This window comes from Chinchilla lanigera, unplaced genomic scaffold (genome assembly GCF_000276665.1).
Source record: "Chinchilla lanigera isolate Chin_1 unplaced genomic scaffold, ChiLan1.0 scaffold00068, whole genome shotgun sequence".
NCBI classification, from domain to species: Eukaryota; Metazoa; Chordata; class Mammalia; order Rodentia; family Chinchillidae; genus Chinchilla; species Chinchilla lanigera.
In genome coordinates, this window is record NW_004955469.1 from 9,861,911 (window position 1) to 9,884,333 (window position 22,423).

The 22,423-nt window shown below is 34.4% G+C and overlaps 1 protein-coding gene across 4 annotated transcripts in view; it reads left to right on the forward strand.

The window, feature by feature from the left end:
* Positions 1-22,423, forward strand: part of Bre (brain and reproductive organ-expressed (TNFRSF1A modulator)) — a 415,144-nt gene that overhangs the window by 30,423 nt on the left and 362,298 nt on the right. For all 4 annotated transcript variants that reach the window (XR_263443.2, XM_005400518.2, XM_013522605.1 and 1 more), the window contains exon 3: positions 22,036-22,112. Coding sequence is in view for 3 of the 4 variants with exons in the window: in XM_005400518.2 (XP_005400575.1) it covers positions 22,036-22,112 (77 nt within the window). In the remaining variant the exon portion in view is untranslated. The remainder of the gene's footprint in view (positions 1-22,035; positions 22,113-22,423) is intronic.

Below are 22,423 nucleotides of genomic sequence, written 5' to 3' on the forward strand. Positions count from 1 at the left end.
CTCCCCGTGCGCTGGGGGCCCACCCACCGGGAGCCAGCAGGCAGAAAGCTAGCCAGCCCGAAGGCTGGCGCTCCCCGCCCACAGCTCCCTGTGCGCCGGAAGCCTTGTGCTTATATTGATTGGAGAATTTTTTATGCCCATATCTTATACTCTGAGTAACTACTTTAAAGATCATAGCAGTGTATTAACTATTATTAACAAGCAATGTATTAACTATTATTATTCTCCTATTATCTTGTTATGAAATTTTGTTTTCCTTTTTTTCCATCAAAAAAAGTGACTATGGCTTAAAACCAGTTTCTACTGTAGGACCCAAAAGATAATAGAAGAGGAAATTTGTGTTGGTTTTAAGAGGAAAGACAGTTACAGGATAGAAGATAGAAGAAATGTACTGGAAGAGGAATGACATTTAAAGAAAAGCACATGTTTGTGCTCTTTTCAGTGTAGGTTTGTCATTAGCAGTGCATGTGTAAGTATAAAGTATAATTGTAGAAGTGATAAAACTTTTATAAATCCTTAGAAATAATATAAAATTTATTTTACTGTGAATTTGATAGTTGATACTGACCAAAGCCAACAGTGGATTCAGAACCGTAAATAAACTCAGTGTCTGTTACTCATATTTTTTATTTAATAAAGCAGTGAGCAGTAAATGAATTCAGCATTTTTTCTGTAGTATTAAGTTCTTTTTATAAGGCTTCCTTTGCACTCAATAAATCTGTGAAGAAGTTTAATCTCTTTTAAATTTTTTTAACCACACAAAGACATCGACTCTGAGAGGTTATGAAATTCATTCGGGGTTACTTAGCTGGGCTAGGAAAAGATAGAAATTATGTATTAATATAGTACAGAATACATTTTGTAGTATTCTGCATTTTTGAAACATCATTGCACATGAATATGTAAAGAAAACCTTGACTGGCTGCAGAGTGTACTCCTGATATGAACAAGCAGATTCACCCTGGAGTGGCTAAAACAAGGTGGAAAAAATTGTAACTGGTTGGATCTCAACACTGCAGATCTTGGAAAACAACCATTCATTCAAAAACAAAGGAATTTTTTTCACTGACTCAGTCTTTTATCTATCTATTTATTTATTTATTTATTAGCTTTCCTTCATTGGGATTTTTTGGGGTACTCTGTGTTTTTTTCTTCAACTTTCTCCCCCTTTACTTTCTTTTCTCTCCACCTTTCAGCTCTTTTTCTATTATCTTTGTTTATTTTGTGAAATTTGCTCTTTTTTTCTTCTTTTGCTTGTTTGTTTTTCTCTGTAACTGTTCTCTAGCACTATCAATTTCCTTTTAATCCTTAATAGGATCCCCTTCTTTTCATATCCCACTGGGTTAATATCTCAAATTTTGCTTTTTTCATTCTCTGATTCCTCAGCCCTCTCTTTATGAATCTCTAGATACCTATTTAACTTTACACTGTTGCTTTTGACTGTTCTGTTATTAGAGGTACAGTTGTTCCATTTCATAAATATTTACTGTACGTCAACAGTAGTAGGGCACTATTTGGTTTGTCTTTTTTTTTTTTTTTTTTTGGTACCAGGAATTGAACTCAGGACTTGGCGCTTGCCGAGCAGGTGCCTGTACCACTGAGCTATATCCCTGGCCCTGGTTTGTCTTAATGTTCATACTATGATATAGATCTCTTTTCTATGGTTAAGGATGGTGCATTATTGGTTCTTAGGGTTTTTTAATACTCAGTATTTATTTGATGCTATAATTGTTACTGATTTTATTATTATAACCAAGGTGACATAGCTGTTGCTGTTAATTGGTTTTCTTGGGATCCAATATCTGCCCTGCTTTATGGTCATTAACAACACAGATATTCCTTGTTTAACAACCTACCTGTTTAGTGGCTGTTTGGACTTATGAGCCGGTACTCAAGCTTCTGATCTGCATTTGGACTTATGGTGCAGGAACGTTAGCAGCAATGCAGCATTATGGTGGCTTCTTCTGTAATACAGTACCATGAATTTTGCTCCTCAGTAGGACCCCCTTTACAGTACTGTACACTACTGTAGTTTTATATTCTGTTATACATTACAGTACTGCATGTAAGAGTTATGTGAATACAAGCAAAATCATCAAGTTGGGAATTTCCTTTGGCTATTTCTTTGTTCTGAATATTATAGGATACATATTATATATACTTTGTCACTTAGTAACCATTCATGTACTGACCTAGTTGCAGGAATGGAACTTGGTTGTTAAAGGAGGATATCTACAGTGTGGCCCATTCTTGGAGAACTGGGTACTAGGCCAAATATACTACAACCTCTCATCCCAAGTAAACAGAAGTGGTTGGATCCTGGGACAGAGGCAAAGGACAGTAGTTAGCCGTGTCCAGAGAACACAACCGAAAAATAGACATTAAGAACAAATCATCACAATCCATACTGTGAACAAATCCATACAATCAGTCTTCCAGCCTCAACACAAAAACCAACCAACCTCTACCACCACCACCAGCAGCAACAACAAAAATAGACATATAAGAAGACAAGCTAACAAAACGTCTACAAAGATTTCCAACTCCCCCAAAAGCCAATCCATTGTACATGAAAAGGGAGAAAACCAAAAGCCACACACCTGACTTAATGATATAAGGGAGATAATAAAAAAGAGATCAATAAGGTATTTGGCAAGCTCACAGAAGATAAAACAGGTATTGGGCCAAATAAACAAAATGATCAGCAAGTTAACAGAAGACCCTAATAAAAAGCTAGCAGTTAAATAAAATGATGCGGAACATAAATGACCAGCAAGAAATGAATTAAGGTCCGAAAACAGGCTCCAGATAGATATTCAGAAGATTAAAAGTTCTGTTGAAAGTATGGGCAGGAGAAGTGACCATTGTGAGGACAATGTCAGAACTAAAAGTCAAGGCTGTTGTCATTGACCAAGTAATGAGAGTTACCTTACAACAACAAGAACAACAATAAATCATGAAAAATGGATCCAGTAGCTCCTAGATGATGCAAAGAAGACTAATTAGAATTAGTAAAAAATCAGAAGATGTGTCATAAAAAGATATGTCATAAAAAACCTGTTTACCGAAATAATAGCAAAAAACTTTCTAAATGAGGGAAAAGCACTTATCATGCAGATACACAAGGCATATGGAAACCCAAATAGAAAAGAATCTTTCCATGACATATCATGGTCAAAATCCCAGAAGTTCAACATAAAAACAGATTTTTAAATTATATTAGAGAAAAGCAACAAGTCCCTTATAAAGGAAAACCTATCAGAATTATAGCAGACTTCTTAACACAAACCTTAAAGGCCAGGAGAGCTTGGAGTAAAGTGTTTCAAGCTCTAAAAGTACACAATTTCCAACCTAGGATGATATATCCTGCAAAACTATCATTCAAAAAATTCTGAAGGACATCCTGGAAAGAGACAATAAAGCTAACAATGACAAAAGGTCTAATGGAATGAATACAGAAGGCAGAGTGAGCAGTTAAGTAGAAGGGAAAGATAGGGAGTGAGCACCAGGAAAATAATCAATGACAGAAATAAGGTAGTACCAATCGGTAATAATTCTCAATGTAAATGGTCTCAGTTCCCCAATCAAAAGATACATACTGGCAGAATAGATCAAGAGACAAAATCCAAAGGTATATACAAGAACTACATGGAACTCAAAAAGAAACTCATAGACGAAAATCAAAGACTAGAAAACAATATTCCATGCAAAGGAAACACTCCCAGAGAAGCAGAATAGCTATCCTATTTTTTAGACAAAGTAGACTTCAAACAAAAACTAACCAAAACAGTCACATAATGTTTTAGGGAACAATCCAACAGGAAGAGATAATAGTTACTAACATACATGAACCAACTTCATACAACAAGTATTACTGGACATAAAATACGAGGTAAACAATTATAGTAGGGACCCCAGTATCCCACTCTCACAGATAGACAGATCAGTTAGACAGAAAGTCAAACAAAACCTTTGAATACATGAACAAAACCTTTGAACAAAGTGTACTTATACACTTTTTTTTTTTTTTTTTTTTTTTTTGGTTTTTCTCTGGTACCAGGAACCGAACTCACGACCTTGCGCTTGCCAGGCAGGCGCTTTGCCGCTGAGCTAAATCCCCAGCCCCTGAACAAAGTGTACTTAATAGCTATCTCCGGAGTTTTCCTTCCAACAAAGAATATAAACTCTTCTCAGCAGCATATGGAACTTTTCCCAAAATACACCACAAACTAGCCAAGAAAGCAAGTGCAGATGAATGAAAAGAATTGAAATTATCCCATACATACTATCAGAGCATAATGCAGTGAAACTGGAAAACCACCACCATAACAGTTATATAAATGCATTGAAACTAAACTGTATACTCTTAAATAAAACTAGTTCACAGAAGCAATCAAGGGAGAAACAAGACAATTTCTAGAACTAAACAGTACAACATACCAGACCATATCGAAACAAGGAGAGCAGTCTTTAGAGAGAAGTTTCTAGATGTGAATGCTCATATCACAAAAACAGAAGGAACTTAAATCAGTAATCTAACCATGCCCATCATGTACAGAGATAAATGAAAATAATCCAAATCCAAATCTAGTACAAGGAAGGAAATTATAAAAATCAGAGAAAAAAATCAGTGAAACTGAGACAAAACGGATAAATAAACCAAAGACACCAGCAACAACAAAACAAAACACCAAGGCAAAGAATCAATGAATACAGGAGTTGGTTTTTAGGATAAAAAAATAGATAAACTCTTAGTCAATCTAACCAAAAAAGTAAGGGCCCAAATCAATACAACAACAATATCTCCTATTCAACATAGTACTTGAAACATTAGTAAGAACAATTAGGCAAGAAAAGAAGTCAGAAAGATATGTATAGGAAAGAAAGAATTAAAATTTTCATTATTTGCAGATGATATGATAAAGGTAAAATTATAATGACCATTGCTAAAATAAAAAAGATTATTAACAGCTACCTCACAAAACCTCTTCGCCAATAAATTGGAGAATTTAAAATAAATGGATAGATTCCTAGAGATATGTGAGTTATCAAAACTGAACCAAGAAGATTTAAAAATCCGAACAACCCAACGAGAGGCAATGGAATTGAAGCAGTAAAAAACTCTACCACATCAGAGAATCCCAGGTCTAGATGGATTATTCACTGCTGAATTCTATAAAAACTTCAAGATAAATCTAACACCAATACTCCTCAAACTCTTAAATGAAGTTAAAAGGGAAGGAGCACTCCTCAAATCCTTCCTGGTAGCTAGCTATTAGCCTGATTCGAGAACCAGAGGATCCAACCAAAAATTAGAAGTATACAATAATCTTTTTAATGAGTAGAGATGCAAAAATCCATCATTACCAGGTACGTGTCACCCTAGGGATGCAGGATGGTTCAGCATACTCAAATTAATAAGTGCAATGCATCATATAAACACGAGCAAGGACAAAAATCACACAATCATCTCAATAGGTGCAGAAAAAAGTCTTTAACAAATCCAGCATTCTTTCATAGTAACACTGAAGAAAATAGGTCCTCAAAGACCTTACCTCCACCTGATAAAAACTATTTATGATGAACCTTTTCCCAACATCATGTTAGATGGGAAAAAAAAAAAACCTGAAAAAAACTGAAAATTCTCTCTAAAATCAGGAGCAGAACAAGAATGTCCACTATTGCTACTCCTATTCAGCATAGTATTTGAAACATTAGTAAGAACAATTAGGCAAGAAAAGAAAGCAGAAAGACAAGTATAGGAAAGAAAGAATTAAAATTTTCATTATTTGCAGATGATATGATCCTGTGAATAGATGACCCCAAAAAATCCACCAAAAGACTCTTAGAATTAATAATCAATTTTAGTAATGTAGCAAGATATCAAATCAACACACAGAAATCAGTAGCATTCCTGTATACTAATAATGAACCTGCTGAGAAATAAAAGTACCACTCATAAAAGAAAATATCATTCATAATAGCATCGAGAAAAATTAAATACTTAGGAATTAGCCTAACTATAGAAGTGAAGGACCTTTACAACAAAAGGTACGTTACTTTGAAAAAGGAAATTGAAGAGGACATCAGACAGCAAAAAGTTATCCCCTGTTCCTAGATAGGCAGAATGAATATAGTCAAAATCACCATACTTCCAAAATTGCTACACAGATTTTTTCACAATTTCAGTCAAAATACCAATAACATTCTTTACAGAACTAGAGAAAATAATCCTAAAATTTATGTGAAACCAGAAGAGACCCAGAGTAGCAAAAACAACCCAGGCTAGGAAGAGCAAAGTGGAGCCATCACAATCATGAACTTCACGTTATACTACAGAACTACAGGGATAAAAACAGCATGATACTGGCACAAAAAACAGATATAAGGATCATGGAACAGAACAGAGGATGAAGAACCAACCCCAGGCACATACAACTATTTGCTCTTTTTCTAAGGGGCTAAAAACATACACTGGAAGGAAAATAGCCTTTTTAATAAATGTTGCTGAAAAAACTGGCTATCAACATGCAGAATATTGAATTTACATCCATGTTTCTCCTTGTGTACTAAACTAAAATCAAAATGGATCAAAGAATTAAATGTGAGAACAGAAATATTTAATCTGCTCAAATACAAAATTGGTAAAAGTCTTAAAGGGAAAGACTTTCTGAACAGAACTTTGGTTGCACAGGATGTAGTACCGAGAATCAACAAATGCATTTATATTAAATTAAAAAGCTTTCTCATAACAAAAGAAGCAACACTGTGAAAAAACAGCCTATAGAATGAGAAAAAAATTTTGCCAGCTATTCCTCAGAGGTCTAATGTCTAGAACAGTGATGGTGAATCTTTTAGAGATGAGGGCCCAAATTGCAACACAAAACCCACTTATTGCAAAGTGCCAACACTGTGATTAAATCTGAATGCTGAGGTTTTAGTTTAGAAAAAATAACTCATATGTTAACATCTTCCATCTTAAAAGAAAAATAACATGTATACCATGGGTTCTCCACCACTGATCTAGAAGATATAAAGAACTCATAATAATTAAGCACCCCAGAATTAAAGATCCAGTAAAAAGTGGGCAGGTGAAATGAATAGCCACTGCACATAAAAATTACTAATGGCCAATAAATGCATGAAGAAGTCCTCAGAATTGTTGGCCATTGGAGAAATGCAAATTAAAACCATGATGAAATTCCATCTTAACCCAGGAAGAATGGCCATCATCAAGAAATCAAATAATAGCAAATGCTGACAAGACTGTGGGGAAGAAAAGGAACTCTTCTGCACTGTTGGTGGGAATATAAACTAGTATAACCACTATGAAAATTAGTATGAAGATTCCTCCAAAAACTGAAACTAGAAATTCCATTTGACCCAATTATTCTCCTGTTAGGTATCTTTCCAAAAGATTGCAGTGATACATGCATACGCATGTTGATAGTAGTATAATTCATAATAGCTGAATCTTGCAAGCAACCTGTATGTCCATCAACAAATGATACCTAAAGAAAATGTGGTACTTATAAGAAGGATAAACTTGAGGCATTTTTAGGAAAATGGATGCGTGTTGAAATCGTTACATTAAGTGAAATAAATCAGATACATAAGCTTAAATATCACATTTTTAATATGAGATACATAAATTGTAAACAAAGTAAAATAAAAGATAATAGAAAAAAGATAATGGGAACGAGGGAGATACCTTAGATCCTTCTCGAAAGGGAAGGGGGTTGAGAGATGGGGGTGGGAATGGCAGCGAAGGCGATGAGAAGAGGAATGAAGATGTGTACGTGTATCAACTCCACATAAGGAGTGCAAACATGGCCTAATTGAAAAAACATTTATTGGCTAGAATTTAGATAGAAATTTCTTAGGAGACTAAGACTAAAAGATAGAAGACTCATTTAGTATTAAAAGTGATTCAGAAAAGCAGGAGCTGTAAATGGAAATATTTTCCATGTGATAATTTGCCACAGGTAGATTAGATCTCAGAGTAGTAGATAAATTGAGAATTTGTAGATGTCTAAAGGGTATGAGGGAGGGGTAAAATTTCCTTGTCGCAACCGGGGCAGAAATCAACTGCATGTAGTTTAAGTATGTCATTGATTTACTTTTTGACTTAAATTCTCAGTCTCTTTCATTCTCCTTTTGTTTTTGTTTTTCCATTTTACAAGTTAGTGAAGAGTTGAGAGTTTGCATGATGTAAATCTTAATTAAAAGTATGGTGTAATTATTAGCTTTGTGGAATAATTTCTTGCAGTAGAGTGCTATGGATTTATTTAATTTTTCCTTAGGTAATATTTGTCATATTTATATAAATAAATATCTTTTAGAATTGTCACTGGTAGGTTTTTATAAATATATTTATTATGTATGTAGTCACACATATTTGTGCAAGAAATTAAAGGAACTTTTAAGTCAGAAAAGAATTCAGAAGGCTGGTATAATTCAATGGAAGACTGGTAGTATAGGTAGATTGGTAGAATTTAAGAGATTGTAGGTTTTTGAGAAGAGCTCAGGATGTGAACAGCCCATTGCTTTAGATATGGAGGCCAGAGATGTAAAAGTGAGTTGTACTATGTTTAGGATTTCTAAAGATTTATGAGCAACTTCCAAAGATTTATGCCAGGATTCAGATTTCAAGGTTGAGTGATTCCCCTCCTAACTGGGTCGTCAAATTAATTGATATCTTCTTCTGAGGAATGAGTTGAAGAATGTTTTGGAGCTACTTCTGGATGAAAATGAAGTAGCTCTTCAGGTTCTGAGTAGTCAGGTGATCTGATGATAAATTTTAGGCAGTGAAGTGTATTGATATTGCTGTCAAGAGAACAGTTGGAAAGAAAGAAATGATAGTGTATTGCTGTGGGAAAATCAAGATGAATAAGGAGATTGGAGGACATCAAAGTAGTAGGTTTTCTTCAGAGCTAGTCACTTTCAGCATTAAAGAATCTTTAGTGAAGTGTTTCTCAAATTTTCTTTAAGACCTGAGCTTTAAACAAATTCCAATAAATCACAAACTGATAACTTTTGGAAAGCACCATAAAGACAAATTACTAGAAAAATGAGATGAAAAAGACAAGAAATACCAGCCTTGATCTTTTTATTACTGGATTCATTAGCCCTAACATTATTTTTACACAGTGCTTTAAAAATTTAAAAATTCATACACTCAATTGTTTTGCCTCTCTCATTATGAAATACTAATTGTTTATGGACTAGAACTGGTTCATGGACTCCAATTTGAGTAACACTGTTCTAGAAAGGTTTCCATACTCTGACAGTCTAGGACTTGGCTTTTTATTTTTTATTTCTTTTATTTTCACTTATTTAGCTTTTTCTTTATTTTTTGAGACAGAGTCTTGTTATGTAGTTCAGGCTGCCCTGGGACTCACTGATCTTGAACTGTTGGTGATCCTCCTGCCTCCGCTTCCCAAGTGCTGGGATTATAGGCATGTGCTCCCATGTCTGGCTGACTTGGCTTTTTAACACAGTTCTCAGAAGTGAGACAATAGATACTGTATAATTTAATTAAAAAATATGGTAGGTGATTTTAAGAATGAAGTCTTTTCTCAAAATTGCTAAATTTTCCATTAGTTGTATCAGTGAAAACTCAGAGCATTACTTTTTAAATGTGTTATGTATACTAAAGAAGCACAGATTCTGAGTAGAGAATGTTTACACTGCAGTCTTTTATAATCTTGTACGTCCATATTATCTCTATTCACTGAAATTTACTTTGTATGAGAAAAGCGTATATAGAGTACCTAGTAAGTACTATGAAGATGCCAACATAAATAAAGTATATAATCTGAAAGCTAAGAAGGAGAACACATCAGAGCTCTGTGTATTCCCTTAAGGATCTTCACTATCAGAGCATACCAAGATAAATCAGTCCTTTCCTGTGTAGGCAGGATTTAGGTAAAAAGCGAGTAAATGATATAAAATAGAAAGCCTCCAGTGTTCAGAAAATAAAGTATGTATTCACTTAGGACATACTTTGAATTAACAGATAAAAGCGATGGCCTGAAAAGGCTATGGCCTGTTTTTATTGAAATAATTGATGATGTTTAGTATAAAATTACTTTTTATAAAGTTACATTGTGCGTGAATTGTGGAAAAACAGCATGTAAACTAGCTTTGGCCTCTGTAACATTTATCATTTTGATAATTACCAACATTCCCACAGTTGGAATTGCAACTTGACCATGACCTTTATGTAATTTGTTTTACAGTGCCGTGATCTTCCAAGTGTGCTGGTCTTTTCTAGCTCTACCTTCTCACTGATAGTATTTCTGAAATAGGTTTCAGGTGCTTCCTGTGTGCTAAGAGATTCAGGGTCTAATGCACTCTGTTTCCTTCTTAGAGCTCCCAGTGTAGCAGAGTGTCTGTCTCCAGATTTTACTCTGCTTTAGGACAATTACAGGGAAATATTTCTCCTTCTCTTGTCTTGACTGATACAATTCATTCTTTACAGGCCATTACTCTAGGTGAAAGTGGCTTCTCTGCACTCTAAAGTCCAATTGTGTTATATTCTTTAACCACTAATTTGGCAATTAATCATGTTAATTGCTTTGTGGTATCTATTGTTTTGAATTGTTATTTAAATTGTATCAAATTTCATGTTCTGATTTTTGTGTTATTACAGAATAGAGAATAGAGATTCCTTTCTTGATGTCTTAGAGCAGTGATTGCTGAACCTTTTTGATTATTTACCCCATTTTTGTCTGTTTGGGTTGCTATCACAAAGTACTTTACACTGGGTAATTTGTTAGCAACAGAAATTTACTGCTTACAATTCTGGAGGCTGTGAAGTCCAAGTTCACAGTGCCAGCAGATTCAGTGTCTGGTGAAGTGGTTTTCCTCGTACGTGGTCCCCTCTATGTGTCCTCATGGTAGAAGGGCAACAGGGCAGACAGTCTCCTGCAGGCCTCTTGAAGGAGCACAAGTCTTATTCATAAGAGCTGTCACGACCTAGTCATCTCTCACTTAATACCAGCACACTGGGGACTACATTTCATTATGTGAATTTTGGAAGGACACAAACATTCAGACTATAGCATACCCTAAACTATGACAAACCCCAACACATAAAGTTTTTAAAGTTACAAATACATAGTATAAAATATATATAACATACCAATTAGATAATATAAAGATGAAATAAGACATACTGTAGAAATAATTTGTATTATAACACAGCAGTTTCACCTGTCATATTTGAAAAATAAACCTGAAAAAGTAGGGAGATACTAAGGAAAGAAATGCCAGATTGGCCACATACTCCAATAAGAGTAATTTTAGTCCTACTCAGTAGTTATATGAAAGATTTTTTTAAAAATTCACCCATGTTTCACACACAGAAAATTGAATCTTGACCTATATCTGTTATCATGTACCAAGATAAAGTGAATCAAAGTCATGAATGTTAAAACAGAAACACTCTGTTGGAAGATAAAATAGGTAAAGCTGTTAAAGGACTTTCTGAACAGAACCCCAGTTACACAAAAAATAGCATCAAGAATCAACAAATGGATTATATCACATTAAAAGCTTCTGTACAGCAAAGGAAACAACCAGTGGAAGAGACAACCAAAAAAAAAATTTGCTAGCTACTCCTCTGACAGAGGACTAATATACAAAGAACTCAAATAAACCAGACCCCTTCAAAAAGAAAAGACCTAATAAAACAATCAGCAACTAAGCTGAATAAACACTTCTCAGAAGAAGTACAAAAGGCCAGTGCATATGTGAAAAATGCTCTGTGTCTTTCTGGTCATCAGAGAAACAAAACAACACTGAGATTCCATCTTAGTTCAGGAAGAATGGCTATTATCAAGACATCAAGCAATAAAAAAATGCTAGCGAGGCTGCACTTTTATACTTTTGACAGGAATGTAAACTAGTATAACCACTATGGAAATCAGTCTAGAGCTTCCTCAGAAAACTAAGAATAAATGTTCCATTCAACGCAGTTATTCTCCTTCTAGGTGTTTTCTTGAAAGAGTTAAAGATCTCATACCACAGTGATAATAAATGTACTCATGTTTAGCTCTTGGAAGTGGCCTGCATATCCATCAGCAGATGAATGTGTGAAGAAAAGGTGGTATTTGTACATAATGGAACATTCCTCTGGTATAGAGGGATAAATTTAGTCATTTGTAGGAAAATGGATGCACCTTGAGATAGCAGTGTTAAGTGAAATAAATCAGACACAAAAGCTTAATATCACATTATTTCTTTTATATGAGAAACCTGAAGTATAAATAATTTAAAAACAAAGGATAGATAATAATAGGAAACAGGGGAGATAGGTCTTCTATGAACACGAACAGGATCTAGAAATGGAGGAAGCGGGGAGGGAAAAAGAGAGAAATAGGAATGAAAATAATTTAGATATATTATGTACATGTGCCTGCCCCTTTAATGAATGTAAACAATATATATTACAAACATGTACAAATAAAAAAATAAAAGCAAAAATCTGAAAGGAAGAACCCTAAAAAAGATTCACTTGTGCTTGCAATATTGGCATTAATTTCAAGCCACAGATTCTTTTAAGGAATTAGTTTAAACTACTTGTCTATTTCTCAAGGATTTTAGTATAAGCTAGACAATTGATTCCAGCCTTGAAGGCTGTCACAGCATGCTGAAGGCATCAGACTCAGGGAAAGTGCCACCATAAACGGTTCCGGGTTGTGGAACTCTCTTTCTTCCCTCAGGACATTTAAATAACTCTGTGGGAACAAATTCAGTTACTAGGGTCATGCTGTGGGTTACATACTAGTAAGGATTAATTTTATTTATGTATAGTACATAATAGTTTTACCCTCCCCTTCCCAGGATTTGTTTCTGTGCCTTGGGGCTGTCTTACATACTCAACTGAACATAGACCACTACCTGTAGCATTTTCTGTACCCATCATAGAATGGTCAGCAACTACTTGTGCATTTCTTTTGGAAAAAATAAATGTGTATCCCCAATCACAGACTTGTGGAAAATTTTCTACTCACTGAGAGTTAAAAAGAGTTCCTAATACAGAAGAAATAAAGAGTGTGAGAACAGGCTGTTTCAAAATGATTTTCTGTCATTGGAAGGGAAAAATGTGAATTTGCAACCCAAGTGGCTGTGTTGATCCAGTAACCATAGAGAATCCAACGCAAATTACTGTGACCCTTCTAAGCTCAGACATAATACAATTTAAAGCAGTGGTTCTCAAAAGTTTAGTATTCATTAGAGAAACCTGGGGCATATTAAAACACAGATAAAACATGTATTTATATCATAGTGAATACTAAAACATAGACCTCTGTGCTGTCACCACCCAAGTCAAGAAATAAGATACCAGCAACATTTCAGGAATTTCTCATGTGCCTCTTCCCAGTCCTTCCTTCTTCCCTTGTAGAGAAACTATTCTTATTTTTATAGTAATCATTTTCTTGATTATGTATAATACTTTTATCACTTAGTACATAACACTATAGTTTTTTTCTGCTTTTGAACATTAATGGAATCATAATACACATTCAACAATGTATTTGTGAGATTCATCTATATTGTTACATGTCTAGTTTATTTCATTGCTATAATAGCATTTCATTTTATGATTACATCCTAGTTTTTTTTTTTTTTTTCCCTAGCCTATAGCTGATGGCATTTGGTATTGAGTTTGAAATTACATTTTAATTGTTCTGGATGGGAGTATTTCAAAGAATGCTGATGTTGTATACTTTTTTGTATATATCTTTGGTGAACATCTGTATACATATTAGCTATTTTAAGAATAAAATTGCTAAATCATGAGTGTACATATATTCATGTTTAAAAAATGCTACCAAATAGTTTTCTAAAATTTTTTGCCAATTAATTCTGCCTGTATATAGAGTTTCTAGGCCTCTATATTCTTGTCAGTACTTGCTATTATCAATTTAATTTTAACCATCTTGGTGGGTTGTAGTATCTCATTGTAGGTTTAAATTGCATTTCCTTAGTGACTAAATTGGCTACTTTTTCATATTTTAGTGGACACATAAACCTTTTCATTTTTTCACATATTATTTGGATCCACTTCTATTTATTTATTTATTTATTTATTTGTATCCACTTTTAGGAAAGTATTTTTTCAGGTCTAATAACTTAAATCTAAAAACTTCTCTTTTTCTTGTTGAATTGAAGTTCTTTATGAATGATGGAAGTAAGTCCAAATCTTATATGTTCCAGATACTTCTCCCACTCTGTGGCTTGACTTTTCATTCTCTGAATGTTGTTTTCTGATGAACAGACTTCTACTAGTAATGTGCTCTAATTTATGTTTTTCTTGTAGTTCTTTTGGGAGATTTTTTGTGTAATCCAAGTTTTAAAGACATTCTTGTGTTTAATCCTTTTACCCAAGTTATCTTCTAGAAATATTTTTCTTTTTACACCTGGTCTTGATTTTTGTGGATGGCATGAGATGGAGTTCAAGTTTTGTATTTTTCCTTGCAAGAATGTGCAGTTGACCAAGCACCATTTATTAAAAAGAATTTCTTTTCTTCACTGCAGCACAGAGCTGCTTTTGTCAGTCATAAATTGTCTAAATATGTCATGCTTTATTTTGTTCCATTGGCTTCTCTCTGTTCTTGGTCCTTGGCATTCCATTTACATTTTAGAACTCTCCTTTTAGGTTTAGGGAGAACTGACAGCTTTTCATTATGAATCTTTTAATATTTGGCATGATATCTTTGTTTTCTTTATTTTCCTTTTAATACTGTAATAGCTTTTTGCATAAAGATTTTGCATATTGAATTTGATCATTCGATGTTATTTTATTTTCTTGTTTTTAGTGCTATGAATTGAACCCAGGGCCTGCGCATGCAAGGAAAACAAACAACCACTGAGCAACAACCTCATCATATTTGATGTTATTTATTTTTATTTCTTTGGTTTTTTTTTTTTGATACCAGGAATCAAACTCAGGACCTTGTGCTTGCCAGGCAGGCACTTATACTGCTGAGTTATATTCATGGCCCCTTGATATTATTATTATTATTATTATTATTTTCCTTTTTTATGGAATTGAGGATTGAACCTAAGGCCTTGCACATACTAGGCAAGTGCTCTATCACTAAGCTACATCTTTAGCCTGCTTGGTGTTATTTTTGGTGACATATTTTAAAAAGTTTTTGTTTTTTAACTGCGGTAAATAGAAGTAGATTTTCTATGTTCTTTGTCAAGCAACTTTGTAAACTCACAGGATAATATCAAAAACATATATGAAGATACAAAAAACTTTCTATATGCACATATTTTCTGCTTGTAAATATAGTTGTATTTCTTCCTTTTTAGTCTTTATACCTTTTATTTCCCCATAATCCTGGTTAGGACCTCCAGTATAATATTGAGTGAAAATAGTGAGAGAGCAGGTAACCTTGTCTCATTATCTCAAGGGAAAAACAATATTTTGCTATTATGATGTTACTATGGTCTTTTTTTTGTAGATAGCCTGAATCAGAATAAGGATACACCTTTTTATTCTAGTTTACAGAGAATTTAAAATTATGAGTAGATGCTTAATTTTATCACTTATTCTGCACTTTGGAGATAATCCTTCCTATTTTCTTCTTTATTCTGTTATAGAATGAATTACATGTATGTACTAGAAAAGAAGAAAGGTTGAAAAGTAATGCATTAAGCATCTATCTGAAAAAGTTAAATGATACCTCCTTCCTGATTGACTGTCAAAAATAGTTGTTGAGCCTATCATTCCTACTGAAACCACATTATAGTTTAAATCATGCTTTTGTTATGGGAGCACCTACCAATATTTAAAAATAGTCCCTACTCTAGAGTTGAAAGTTATCATTTATAAATGGAGATATCGTATAGAAGCTTTGAATAACAGTTGATGCCATGTGAACTGGCAAACACATTTTCTCAAGTATCTGAATTTTGTAATTTTAAAAACATTCTAAGATAAGTCGTTTATTTTGGTAATGGCATTTTAAAATCCTGTGCTAGAAATCAAATACATCGTATTCTAGTAAGGTCTGAAAATAGATTTTAGGCTTTAGAGATATAGAGTATATAGTTGGCATACTAGAAATACCATGTCATCAAGTAGGTAGTACTATTTCCCAGAGAACAATGTAAAAAATCTACCTCAATGCAGTTTTGCTGCATTCTTTGGGCAATTTTAATTCATATGTTTCCTTGGATAAAGCCCAAGACTTGACTTTAGGAGATTTGATCTAGTCAACTAGATGGGCTGTAATTCTTAAGGCTATGTAAGTTTCATTGTATCAGAAGCATTAATGCCTTTGCATTTTGTAGATTGTTTAGGCAGATGTTAAGATTGCAGTATTCTACCTTCTTTACTGAGACATCTACTCTTGAAACTGTGTTAACCTTAAAACTGATTTAGTTTGAGTGGGAATGATGTTAGAGTGGGTTCAGAAAAATAAATTAATTCCATAAAATGAAAATGTGCTGAATATCATGAACTATAATTATTAATTGCAGTTTGTGTTTACAAGGCAATTATTGGTCTTGGAGGCTCTTTTATTTCACAGTTAACTGTTATTTTAAGTTGCCAAAGTGGAAGACTTCCTTCTTAGCTAATGTTAAATATTGTTGGTTAAGCACACACGTCACTATCAAGAAAACAGGAAGCCATGTAGGAGAACATGCCAAATGGTAAATTAATACGGTAAAGGAAGCTGACCTACTCGGAGAAGGAACCCTGGATTCATCTACTTTGTTCTTTTTAGGAGGGCTAAAGAACAGAAATGGTTTAAATCACTATTTTTTTTCCAAGACAGTAGCAACTAATAGATTTAACTTTAAGCCAGAAGGTGACTAAGATGTGGCCCGAGTTCTGAGGAATTAGTTTCCCATCCTAGTGCTCTTACTGAGTTCTCCTGAGACCCTCAAGTCTTCAGTGCCATCAACTGTAAAATGACACTTTGAATTTAGTTTATGATTATTCATATATGGTAAAATTTTATCACAGTGCTTAGCACTGTGCTAGTTCTATATTGTGCTGTGTTTAAAAAAGTGTAAAAGTTATTGGCACTGAGATTCTTATAATCTTGTGGAGAAAACAACCACAATCGGAAAATAAATAATAATGCTAGAACTCATATGATTAAAGGTAAAATAAGAGACTATAGGCATGAGAGTATGCAAAGGTTATTATGCTCAGCATTTTATTATATTAATGTTTAACTGCAATTTCTGTAATAAAGTAATAGAATAAACTACCTTCTTTGATCTTATCAAGAATTCCCACCTTATAATTGCTACTTGCATAATCTGTAGAATGTCAGTTCAAGTCCCTTGGTTCTCCCCCATGTTAAACTTTAAAATAGTGCATTCCTAGTATGTTGTGGTAAGATGAAATCAGGGAAAGGTATACTGTACAGTATCGTTCTTTATCTAAAACCTTTTGTACTGTAATACCAACATAAGTTTTTTGTTCCTGTTACTGCTGCTTGCTTGCCCCCTCCCCTCTTTCCTTTTTCCTTCCTCCTCCTCCCTCCTCCACCTCTCCCTCCTCGCCTCCCCCTCCTTCCCTTCCCTTCTGTCCTCCCTTCCCCTCTCCTTCCCTCCCCTCTCCTCCCCTTCCCTCCCCTTTTCTGTACTGGGGATTGAACCCAGCCAGGGCCTTTCTACTAAGCTGCACCCCCAGCCCATCTTTCCATTTATTTTGAGATAGGATCTCATTAAATTGTGAAGTTATGATCCTCCACACCAGGCTTGTATTTCCACCTCTTAGCACGGTGCCTGAAACCCATTGGTAAGCACCTATGAGCTATAGTCAAGAGATAAATTTGAAGTTACATTTTAACTGTCAACAATGTTATTTTGTTAAAAGTTACTCAGTTTGGAATATTGGCTTTTTAAACCGTGGAAATAACTATGGGTGAAGATAAGTTACCTTTATACAAATATAAATTTAATGAAGCCAGTAGTTTTTTTCTTTAGTAGCTATTTCATACTTGTTTAAGGAAATGATTTTCTTTCTTTCTTTCTTTCTTTCTTTTTTTTTTTTTTCTTCCCGGTACCAGGGATCAAACTCACGACTTTGCGCTTGATGGGCAGGCGCCATGCCGCTGAGCTAAATCCCCAGCCACTCTTTTTTTTTTTTTGGAAATGATTTTCTAGATGAATGGATTTCCCTATTCAGTTTGTTATCTGTTATTGATTTCTGACTGCAGTTTCATGGGTGGCAGTCTAGAACCAACCAGCCAAGCCATTTACCAAATTTTGACCCAAGAAACTAAGAAATAATGACTGTTAGAAATGTGACACTGTGTCTGGCTTGATGTAGTTCAGTGGTACAGTGCTTGCTTAGTATGTATGAGGGCTTGGGTTTTGTCCTTAGCATCACATGCACATGCACACGTGAAAAGGTAATGTGAAGTTTTGTAATACCACAATGTAAAGAAGCTCTAACTTCTGGAAGAAAATTAGCCTCTTGAATAAATGGTGCTGGAAAAACTGGCTTTCCACATGGTGAAGACTAAAACTAGATCCATGTCTATCACTTTGTACTAAACTAAAGTCAAACTGGATCAAAGATCTAAATATTAAAGCAAAAACACTAAATCTACTGGAAAAGAAAGTAGGTAGAAATCTTGAAGACAAAGGGATAGGTAGAGAGTTCATGAACAAAAACCAAACTATACAGGAAATATTTCAAAGAATCAACAACTGGAATCTCATCATATTGGAAGATTTTGCACATCAAAAGAAATCACCAACAGAATAAAAAGAAAACCCAGGCAATGGGAACAATTTTTAGCCAACTGTCCATCAGACAAGGGACTTCTATCTAGAACATTTAAAGAATTAAAAAAATCAGGCCCCCAAAATTCAAAGATCTAATCTAAAAGTGGGCATCTGTGATGAATACACACTTCTCAGATGAAGAAATACAAATGGCAAATAAATACATGAAAAAGCGTTCAACATTATTGGTCATTTTAGAGATGCAAATTAAAAACAGCTCTGAGATTCTGTTTCACCCCAGAAAGAATGGCTATCATCAAGAATTCAACCAATAACATGCTGGAGGGGCTGTGGGAAAAAAGGAACCCTTCTCATCTGCTGGTGGGAGTGTAGGCTGGTACAACTACTGTGGAGATTCCTCAAAAAACTGGATTAGAGGTCCCACTCAACCCAGCTGTTCCCCTTCTGGGTGTTTCCCCAGAAGAACTGAAAACAGTACACCACAGTGGTATGTGTGCACCCATGTTTACAGGAGTGCAATTTGTCATAGCTAAATCTTGGAAACAACCCAAACGCCCATCATCTGAGAAATGGATAAAAAAGATGTGGTATTTTTATACAATGGAGTATTACTCAGCTATAGAGAAAGACAGACTTCAGGCTTTTATACGTAAATGGATGCAACTCGCTACCATACTCATAAGTGAAATAAATCAGACCTGCATGTGTAAACATTATATTGTCCCCCTAGTGTAAGAATCTGAAAGAGTAAATAAAACCTGAAAGGTACAACAGATATTGTGAAAAGAGATAGAAACTGCTCAAAAAGAAACAGCTGGGATGAGGGAAAGGAGAAAAGAAAGAAAGAAGGGAAAAAAAGTACATATACACAGGATAGCTAAGATAATTGTACTGCTGATTTCTGTTTGTTTGTTTATTTATTTATTTATTTATTTTTGTGTGACAGGATCTTGTTATGTAGTTTAGGCTAGCCTTGAACTCATTAGGTAGCCCACCTTGGCCTCAAACTCATGGCAATCCTCCCGCCTCAGCCTCCCAAGTGCTGGGATTACAGGTGTGTGCCACCACCCCCAGCTCAAAGTTATTTTATATTGAAATATGTTCTTCAAATCTGTGAAAAATTAAAATGTTACTGTTCAATTGCTAGTGTAACTTTGTTATTTACTTTTTTGGTCTCAGCCTCCTCATTTTTATTTTAAAATTATTTTTAAAAATTAGTACATATTTGCAATACATTATTACATTTATTGCGAGGAGTTTGTGCATATGCACAACATTTTAATTCTATTTTGTCCCCTTCCCCTCCCACCCTTCCCTTCTCCCTCCAGCTCCTCATCTCCTTTCCATTTGAAACAGTTTCATTTCTTTGCTTTTTTTTCATTCTTTTTTTAAATCCTTTTCCCTTTCCTTCCCTTCTTCCTTCTTCCCCTCTATCTCCTGTTCTCCTTCCCATTTGGAAAAGATCTCCCTACTTCCTATTATTTAACCTTTATTTTGCTTTTTATTTATATTTTGAGTTTCTCATATAAGAGAAACCTTCTGATATTTAAACTTGTGTGTTTGATTTATTTCACTTAACACTATGGTGTCAAGATTCATCTATTTATGTACAAGTGCCTCAAGTTTATCCTTCTTTATTGCAGAGTAGTCCTTCACTGTGTGTAAATACCACGTTTTCTGTATCATTCATCTGTTGATGGATATATTTGTACGCTGTTTCCAAGATTTAGGTATTATAAATTGTGCTGCTGTAAACATGGATATGCATCTATCACTGTAATAATGGTGACTTTAACTCTTTTGGGAAGATTCCTAGAAGGGGATAACTGGGTCAAATGAAATTTTTATTTATAGCTTTTTTTTTTGTTCTGTTTTTGGTACCGGGAATTGAACTCAGGACCTTGTGCCTGCCAGGCAGGCGTTTGTGCTGCTGAGCTATATCCTGGCCCTTATTTTTAGCTTTTTGAGGAATCACCATACTTATCTCCATAGTGGTTGTACCAGTTTACACTCCCACCAACAATGTGGAGGGGTTCCTTTTTTCCCTTGCAGCCTTACCAGCATTTGTTATTAGATTTTTTGACAGTAGGCATTCTTTCTGGAATAAGATGGCATTTCACTGCTGTTCTAATTTGCATCTTTGTTATTGTTTACTTTTGATACTGTTTTTTTTTTTTTAGTTCCTAACGATAAAGAGGAATAATTAATCTAGTGATTTATGTTAAGTACATCTGAGTAAAGGTTATTTTTCCTCTGTTACATTCAAATAGTTTTGGGAAGAAGGAACAGTAAATCTGGTATGAGAACTCAGCTACTTTCTTTAAAGACAATATTTCTTGAATTTATTTTCAAATGACCTTTACCCTTCAAAGTGGCCATCTAAGGAAATTGTACATTTATTCCAGCTGCTCCATCCATTAAACTGCTTTTATAAGTTCAATTTTCAGAACTGCTTTAGGGTTAGTTTTGGAATTATGAAAGAAAATCAGTCTCCTTGCTTTACTTTATAAATTATCTTACTTTTAAAAAGTGAAATGAAGACATCTAACTTCCTCAGTTGATTTCATATTAGTGTTTTATTATAATATAAGGCCAGTACTGCTGCTATGTAGTTGAAATTCTGACTTGTAAGATCATGAGATGTCTTGTAAAATAAATATGTATAAAGAAGAAAGAACTTTGTGAAGCAATGGATAAAAAAAATGTTGAGACCTGGGTGACTAACTCAATCCCACCCTGTAGAATTTACATTTTATCTGAAATCGAGTACAGTGCATCATGCTCTCCTGCAGATGAAAGTTATAGTGTGCCAAATCTAGAGGAAGCGTGTACCTTTGTGGAAAGAAAGAAAACCATCTGGTACCAGAAAAAGGCCAAAAGTGGGTGCTTTTTTCTTCTAACAGAGTGAAAGCTAAAAGTCTGTTTAAAATATGACCATAAAATTACTTTTCTCTTAGAATTCTTGGCATCAAAGACTAGAGACCTGTTTTGGATGATATACCTAGTTTTGAAAGTTGAGATGCACTTCTCTGAGAGGAGTATTTGAAGCACTGATGGTGTGTGTTGTTAGGAGATATAAGTTGTTTTGTGAGATAAGTGGATTATTGGTTTTAGGGCAAGGCTTGCTATTTTTTTCTCCATGACCACCATAAAGGCTTTTTTGCTTAAATTTTTGTTCTGTAACTCAGTGTTTTATTTTACCTTTGTGGATCACTTTTTATTTACTTTACTAAATATTATAAGTATATAGGCCTTTAAAATTTGTTTTTAAAATATCTTGTCTTTCTGCTTTTCATAAAGCTGTACTTCATTGACTCCGGGACCTAACTGTGACCGATTCAAACTGCACATACCATATGCTGGAGAGACGTTAAAATGTAAGTATATGATGACAGTTTTATCTAAAATATAGATTGCAGTGTTAGTTATTGGACCTTGTGATTTAGTGTTTAGTTCTGTCTGTTATGCATTATATTCTGATACTGATCAATGGCATTTACTACTTTTCTCCATTCAGTCCTGGTTTGATTAAAAATAAAGCAGTTGGCAAGGAATAAGTTGCAGTCAAGTAGGCATGCATAGAAATTCTTACTTTTTTTTTTTTTTTTTTTTGAGACAGGGTCCTGCTATGCAGTTTAGGCTAGCCTTGAGCTCACTTTGTAGCCCAGGCTGGCCTTGAACTCGCAAC